General features: G+C 37.4%; 1 protein-coding gene across 2 annotated transcripts; it reads right to left on the reverse strand.

Annotated features, from left to right (window-relative positions):
- Positions 1 to 394: 394 nt before the first annotated feature.
- On the reverse strand, positions 395 to 7,383 carry snx7 (sorting nexin 7). 2 transcript variants are annotated; one of them, XM_061758689.1, is made up of 9 exons: positions 7,205 to 7,382; positions 6,180 to 6,365; positions 5,667 to 5,777; positions 5,081 to 5,239; positions 4,453 to 4,651; positions 2,786 to 2,985; positions 2,564 to 2,650; positions 1,215 to 1,373; positions 395 to 914 (listed from the first exon to the last, which is right to left on the reverse strand). In XM_061758689.1, the coding sequence occupies exons 1-9, from the start codon at positions 7,286 to 7,288 to the stop codon at positions 837 to 839; spliced, it is 1,263 nt and encodes a 420-aa protein (XP_061614673.1). In that variant the 5' UTR covers positions 7,289 to 7,382; the 3' UTR covers positions 395 to 836. The 2 variants fall into 2 exon arrangements, with proteins under 2 accessions (XP_061614673.1, XP_061614674.1); XM_061758690.1 differs by lacking the exon at positions 5,081 to 5,239 and having other exon boundaries at positions 7,205 to 7,383.
- Between the last annotated feature and the right edge of the window lie 815 nt (positions 7,384 to 8,198).

Consider the following 8,198-nt stretch of genomic DNA (forward strand, 5'->3'; position numbering starts at 1 on the left):
TGCCTCACATGGGGCACCAATATGTTGTGGTTTGACAAAGATAACACCACTCTGATGATGTAACGCTTATTGTGGAGGCACTGACTATTACATTTGAGGTGAATCGTTTCGAATTAATCAAGTATAATCAGTGATAACTGATTACATAAGTGACAGAAAGAAAGACTAAACATCAGTTTACCGAACATCGGGCTGGGAGACACTTCCATATTTGGAACACATTTTTAGGCTTGCCACTTGAGGTCTCTTCAACAAACTGTTGCACACTACCACACGGGAGTGCAAATCATTTCCGATTATTAGCCCACCTACCACAAGACATGAGGATTGGTGTGTAACATCCTACCTTGAATCAGATCCCTATTATTACAAGTTGCATAAATAGTCAAACATCTTTTAGGTCTTGATTATTTATTAATCTTTTTTTTTCTCAGCAAGTCAAGTCATGCATCACAGAAGGTCTCACCAAAATTATCTGAACAGTGAAAAAGTGCTGATTAGTATCATTACTAGTCAAATGATTTTAACCACAAAACTTGGAGGTTAAATTTAACAGGTTTGTCATTATAGTTCCTCATAACAAGGAAAATAGCATATCTTATGAACAAAGTAGTTCCTGGAACCTTTACAAGCCATCCTTTTAGATAGCATAGCAAATTCCATATTGAGGACTAACGTTAATAAAGTATTTTTGTAAATGTACAGTGAGACTTCTATTGCATTGTATAAACATTCTAGAATAACATTACAAATACTGTATGCAACATTGATGTTTTGGTCATGCAAAAGGATGATATTGCGATTATGTGTTTGTTTTGCGATGTTATGTTACATTATTACGCGGTCTCTTCATCTTGATGCTCGATGGGATCCCTTTTTTGAGACAAGAGAAATGATTCCCACACTGCAAGGCACTGCAAGACAAAACATGATTCTTATTAAACACCCACCTACAATATCTATCTATGATATTTAGGCATCAAACAATGTGTAGTCATCGACTCACTTATAATAATACAAAGAGAGGAAACCGGCAGAAATAAAAGAGTGTGAATATTTGGGAGGCTGTAGACAACGATCGTCCCATTCATAGACTGCAAGAGTGCATTTTTGAGACAGAGACTCCAAGCTTCGCTTTTTAGCCCCCCAAAATTGCAAAAATGTCATGTTGTCCTTATGTCATTAATAGCTAAATAAATGATTTGAATGCTGACCTTTTCATAGCATTCCACATTCTTCTCAGCGGTTGAGATGAAGGCTGACTTGAGGTCATCTCTCATGCTATTCTGCCAGTTGATCCAATCTCCCTTCAATGCATTGTTCGCAAATTCCATTCGATCTGACAGAGCATCTACTTCTTTCTCCAGCTGACCCTAAAAACACGCCAATAAACATACAGCGAAGATTATACAAGTGAGTTGTTGTTATGCTGTTGATTTTGTTGTTCTTTTTTGCTCTGGTCTGTCATTTCTCTGTCTATCCCCCCTCAAATGTTGTCCTGTCCAACTGCCTTTACAGTACTTTTCCGATATAGTTTTGCAAAAGATTGTTTTCAAATATTTACACTTGCCATTTCACATATTTAGGTTTAAGGTTTTTTGCAGAGCAAAATGAGCACTGTGGGTAATGAACTACTATATCTACTGATTGTGTAATCGTTTGTAGAAAACTGCAACACCTAACTGCAATCGTGCAATGCACGAATGAATATATGAAGTATCTAATCCAAATCAATGCATGTACTTATTGGGCTTGTTTTATGGAGGCTATAGTGTGACAACAAAGGCTTGGTAAACAACTACTGTATATTCAGGAATTACTGTACCTGTGCTTATTGAGGAACACGGCCCGTCCTCTGCTAGTAAAGCTAATACTCCAATATTATATAATTAATTAAAACTATGTAATTGGTGTTTAGAAGAGCATGTCTTCCTCAGGCAATTGTGTGATTCTAAATTAGAGTGAGATTACCCTCTCCTGGCTACAATGGGTCATAACATGTAAAGTTGGCTCAAAATACAGTGAACCCAACACTGCATGTGAAAATCTGCGATTTAGAGACCATATCAAATTTTGTATTTATTTATTTTTTTTAAACATAGTTTCGCCACTCCCATAGACTTTAAACACATGTACAATTATTAAAACACACTGTATATGCATTTGAACACATTGACAAGGAACAGACATACCAGTATTGACACAACATACAGGCCAATCTTTTACAGTCAAATTCTTATCTGGTCACCCTTTGTCTCACATGTCTGATTATGGGAGTTTCCATTAAAGCATGATTAGCATCTGGTCTTACAGCTTGATCTAATATTGACAAATCTTTTTCCCACTGAGCAAACACTGAGATGAGCATTGATTTCCAGTTTCACCACACAAATCTAGATAAGGAGAACATGGAAGATACGCCTGCACCACCATCCCACCCCTGCCTCCACACACGAACGCTGGTGATGGAAGACACACGAAGACATACTTTGGCTCCCAGGGATAAAGAAGCAAAGAAGTGTGTTTGGTGTTTGGATATCATATTAGCAATGCATGTACTTACAACTTCTTGGTCTGCCTTTTTAGATGCAAGGGCCTCATTTTTGGTCTCAAAGTCAGCCTGGATATTGTCTCGCCGTCTCATCACAGTCTAAAACCACAGAATTGGCAGCAATTCAATTAGAATTAAACACAGCTTTAATCCTACAATGTCCAAATTCGGTGATTTACAATAGTTCTAGGTGAGGCATGTTCTGAGCTATATAACTTGATGGTTCCAACTCACCTTTAGTACCTCAGTGCAGAGCACATACTCGTGAAGAGCAGGGACCAACACCTCAGAAAGATGGTGGATCTGCTTTTCTGTTTCTTTGGTGTATTGCTCCGCACAGTGGGCTACGAGTTTCAGTGGGTCATGCAGGTCCTTTTCGATGTCTGCCCATTGGCTATAGAGGGGCCCATACTGCTTTAGCTCATCCAAATACTCTGTTGATACACATGTTGAATACACATTCAACACAATCAATTTGGATATATAAGCAATATAAAGATTTGTGTGTGTGTGTGTGTGTGAGAGAGCATAGTTGCTGAATTTTTCCATGACATTTGCAATAATATTTCGGCTACAGTTTCAGATTTGACAAGTTGCAATTTTATTTTCCACCAATAGCCTCTGCCTCTAAAGCCAAAGTCCTTACAAATGAGCTACTGACACCCCAAGCAGTGAGAAGACTAGGAAATTAAGCAGACTAGGCTAGAATTTGTCAAAAGGTACAATGGCAAGCCTTAAAAATTCTGGAGATTTTATTTTATTTTATTTTATTTATTTTTTACGACTGCTGCGACAAAGATTAACCTTTGATGGACATCCTAAAATTTAGAGAATGAAAACATCTGCCCAGGAGCCCCAAAATACAAGCTCATGTCAAACTTGGTGAGGCCATTGTCATGACTTGAGCCTGCATGCCTTCTTCTGAAAGTGTATTGAAAGTTGTATTTAATTTTTAAGTACAATATAGTTGCATTTAATCTTTTAGACCCATTTGTTATCAACATTTATATTGGAAGTTTTTTTCATGTGCAATACATTTTAACTGAATCATAATCTAAGTAGTTTTATAATTTCTTAAAGTTAAGCACAGTGGTAATGTTCAAATGGGATCATTTTACAGTGGATTACAATATTATTATATATATATATATATATATATTAGGAATAAAGCCTCTGCATTATTTTTGATGAACATTTACAACTGTATTTTAAAGTTGGTTATGGTGGTGGCACTTGGAGAGCTACCTATTTTTTTTAAGGTTAAAAAAAAAAACAACAGTTTGAAAACCACTGCTACAGATAATGCATTTGATCTGTTAAAACCTCCTAAAACAACTAAAAGTAGCTGTGATGAAAGCCTGGAAAAGGATAAAGAATGCAACGGTGATGTCAACAAGTCTCGGGCTTGATGCAGTTATTGTGAGCAAAAAATTTGCAACACATTATTAAGTCTTATTCACATCAGTCTAAGTCTGTTTGGACTGTTCACCTTAAAATGTAATGTTTTGTTAGAAATTCTAGCCTTCAGAAAGAGCTGTAAATACATATAAAAGCTGGACTCCTGATCTCGTCTGATATTCTGTAGACTGGAAGGAGAAGCTTCCAGTCAACAGCAAAAATAAAATGAATCAACCTCATTGTTTTTCCACTGAACTCTTCACGGAACTATCACTCAAAAACCACGCATCATCATCAACCACTACAAGCAGCGACCATATTAAAAGCGACCTCTCCTGGTGGGCATTATCGTGGCATTGAAAATCTGGTACTGGTGCCTTGTTCGCACCACCTCGTGGCTCAGTGGAACTAGAATCCCGGTTGTACGAACTCAGCAGACACATGGCTAAAACGATCTGCAGTAAACATGTTGCTTAGCAATCTTTTGAAATGAAAGGAAATACCTCGCTGCTCCTTGATGATCCTCTGAGATACTTTGTCAACAGATGAGATTTTGGAGCCAAAGTTCTCGACATATTCCTGCATAAGTGTGAACTCCTCCGGGCGGCACTTGATGCCCCACACCGAGTTGGCCACTGCTCGTACCGTGTCCCCCATTCGACTCAAGAAGCCTGGACCCTGTTTCCTGTGAGATGAGAAATCCTGCAGATGGACCAAAGTTGAAATTAAACTTAGTTGTGGTTGTTCTTGGTACGTATGTGTGTTAATACAGAGCTTTTTGTGACATGTCATTGGCAATTGTTTTATTTGTACAGTCATGTTACACGATGTCTCTTCAGTTTTTATGTTGAATTCCTCATTTATTACCAATGTTTTATCAATTCATAATATTAACCATTAAGTAACTATGCAATTTAAAGTGTATTGCAATTACAAAGTATTAAATTCTACTGTAGTGCAAGCTAAATTCTTATTATCATAAAGCTGAATAACTATAAAGGCAACAAAAAAGACTTTGGTTGTAGAAATAAACTGAGGGTTAGGATTATTGGTAATTCTCGAACTATAAATAAATACCATCTTCTCCTATTAATAAGGTTAACCAGTGTGTGTGCTTTGAATGTGTAATACCTGGGCAGTTAGAAAGAGTTTAAAGTGCTGGTTGAAGGACAGGATGGGATGCCCGGCGATTTTGTTGAGAAAGCGATGTAGTGCTTTCTTCCTGGTCTCAATGAAGTCATCACTGAAGCGTTCCACCATGCCTTTCATCACAAACTTCTCTGGAAGAGGCTGAAGGAAGACCGCACTTTTTTTTCTTTTTTTTTTTAACATGCCACAGTCAAATTATTCTTGCTCTGTAACGCTGACAAAATAATTGGTTTTCCTTTGTAGAAAATGAAAAAGGAAGAAAACTGGAGATGAGCATCATCCAGTTGTTGTTGATGACACTCTTATACTGTACACTGTGTTCCAAATTATTATGCATGTAGGATTCATGTTGTATAAACATTTAAGTTTTAGTTTTTCTGGCAAGGCATTCAGCTTAGTGTTTTTCTTCTCCTGTCTATTTAATTTAGTTGGATCATTACTATTCCAATACTTTTGGAGGTGAGTGTATGTGGTTCCGATGTTGGTAATTGGTCTACGGTGTATGCTAGTCTTCCATCTGAACCGTGCTTATGTAGTTATGTACTGTGCTTATACATACAGTACCTACATGAACAATGAGGGTCGGATAGGTTTCTTCCAGTCTGCTTCGGAGCCAAAGGAAGTCCTGGTAGCGCCGGAGCACCTCATACTCACAGGAGTCAAACTCACTCCTTGTGGTCTGGAAAGAGCACCGCAGATCACTATCAACTCACAGTATATAATACAGCTGTGAATGCTACGTCATAAGAGCTAGAAACACCTTTGGCAGAGATGCGAGATTAACACTTGAGCTTTTATTTTACAATAAATACTGCTGAATGGTGACACTCAGTTTTGGTTGTGAAGACTACATTTACTGGTTACATATATTTAGTATTATTAGTGAAATGTATTCTCCTGAAGACTTGTAAACGCTCTGCTTTGCAGTACACGGGAACAGCGTTCAGCTCCTACGACTGCAGAAATGTCGAGCATTGCTGCAGCGTGCCAACATCACAATCTACTGTTTGTAGAAAACTACTAATACAGAGGTGTTGAAAAGGTCAAGCTTTACGTGTGTGCGCGTCACCTCCCACCTTACCTTGGTTATGACTCTGTACATGATGAAGGTCTCAATAGCTGTCACATGACTCTCTGGACTGTCAACTGTCACAAACAAATCTTCGGTGCTGCCAATTTGCGGTTCATCATCTTCATCAAGTTGGTACTGGTTGACCAGAGAGCTGGGAGAGTTGGGCATTGGATCCCTATCTGTCACTAATAATTTCTGGACCAAAGACAAAATGTATTTAGATGTATATCACATGTATTTGCTAGCCATACTAACTTTAAACATGTTAAAATTGCAATAAAGAAAGCTGTACCCTAGTGCTATTTCATTTTACATGTACAAATATAGAATTGTAATACTCTATTTTTTTAAGTGCAATGTTTCCCAGCATTGCTCACAACAGCACTTTATACAACACCACCATCCCACCTTATTTATTTGTATTTTTTTAAATGATGTCCTCAATTTGCTCTTACTGCTCTGTGCACATCATTTCCTTATTTTACTTGCACACTGTGTCCTACAAAGTCAACCATGGCCATTCTATTTTATTTTATTCGAGTCTATTCTATTAGATGTGCTGGCCCACATTGAAGGGGAGAACTCGTAGTTTGGTCTTAAAAGTATGCAATCTCTTTTGTGACACCAGTCTCGGAACTTTACTGACAATTCGTATAGGCTACTGTACTAAAATAGTGCGTCTATCCTTAACGGGGTTGTTGTTACTATTATTATTATTCCAGACAGCTCCAATGCTCCAACCCTGAACAAATAACCAAAACGAACCGTTTTAAACAAATTATTGGGCGGAGTAATGTCCAAGTTAGCCATGAACAGGAAAAGGTGATTTAAAAGTCAAGTACAAGGGTCAGCTGGTCGGCTGATTCAGGACTTTTGCGTCGTCAAAAATAAATAAATAAATAAATACCAGCGAGCATTGCTAACAGCTAACAAAAGAAAAGATAGATACTACTAGTGTGTCTTCACCGGAGCCGTAACCACGTCACAAGCATGCCAACTGATAAGTAGTGCGAGTCTTCAAGTTTGACTTGTACCTTACTGAAAACCTCCAGGTCTTCGTCTTCTTCCAGATCCAGCATGTCTTTGGCCAAAACCACGGAGTCCGTCTGACAATTCATCTCACAACTTTCACTATGAAGGAGTGAAAGCCGAGAGACAAACTTCCTAAACTTCTACAACTGTGCACAACAGGGAGAAAAAAAAAAAACACGGAAAAACAGCCGTCGGGATCCGATATTCCTCGAGAGGTTTTCGGAATAAAAGCGCACATTTTCAAAATAAAAGCAAAGAAATCTCGGGTGAGGGAATCGGACGTCAAAATCATTTTCGTGGCTGTACCACTAGATGTCAGTGTTGCACAAGCTCAGGGCAACAACCTCTCATTTAAAAAAAAAACAAAAAAAAAACATATACTTCAATTATCATGTTGATCATTTATGTTGCAGAGGTTCCCCAATGAAAGAATTAAAAAGACAAGTAGTAAGTCAAGCAAGTACAAAGGCATAAACTTAACTATTAATGTAGCATTAATGTAGCAGCAATGTGAATTTGCTTTTGCAGTTTATTCTAACACTGGAATCAGTAAGTTATAGGGCCTTGCATGCTTTTTTAATTGTATTTTTAATTTTTTTTGTGAGGAGAGGTAATGGGTTGATGTGGCAGGAATATGGGCTTTTTTAATTTAGGTGAAAACAACAACTACAAAACACGCTGTTATTCATCTGCAAATGCAAAATAACACCTTCCTTATTGATTACATATTATGTATTATATGAGTAAAACTGTTAATATAAACAAATGAAAAACCAAGAAAAGATGAATTATTTCTTATTTAATTCAGAGGAGGACAATTAAAAACACAGAATTTCCATAAATCAAGTCCAGACATATCAACTAAACTGTCAAACTGTACATTTTCTTTGTCATCAATAATGTTTTACTACCAATTCACTCTTGTCATTGTGTCATCTTGTTGCTTCCTACAACATAACCAAATATTACTAATGGACAATAATAAGAACAATAATT

Source organism: Phyllopteryx taeniolatus, chromosome 20, assembly GCF_024500385.1.
Source record: "Phyllopteryx taeniolatus isolate TA_2022b chromosome 20, UOR_Ptae_1.2, whole genome shotgun sequence".
In the NCBI taxonomy this organism is placed as follows: Eukaryota; Metazoa; Chordata; class Actinopteri; order Syngnathiformes; family Syngnathidae; genus Phyllopteryx; species Phyllopteryx taeniolatus.

What these genes read in the sequence shown, in the direction of transcription:
- snx7 (XM_061758689.1), bottom strand. Translation starts at nt 7,288, where the DNA reads ATGAATTGTCAGACGGACTCCGTGGTTTTGGCCAAAGACATGCTGGAT. An exon ending in ACCTGGAGGTTTTCAGTAAG is followed by an intron (nt 6,366 to 7,204) that starts GTACAAGTCAAA and finishes TCTTTGGTCCAG; the next exon opens with AAATTATTAGTGACAGATAG. An exon ending in GATCATCAAGGAGCAGCGAG is followed by an intron (nt 2,986 to 4,452) that starts GTATTTCCTTTC and finishes GTGTATCAACAG; the next exon opens with AGTATTTGGATGAGCTAAAG.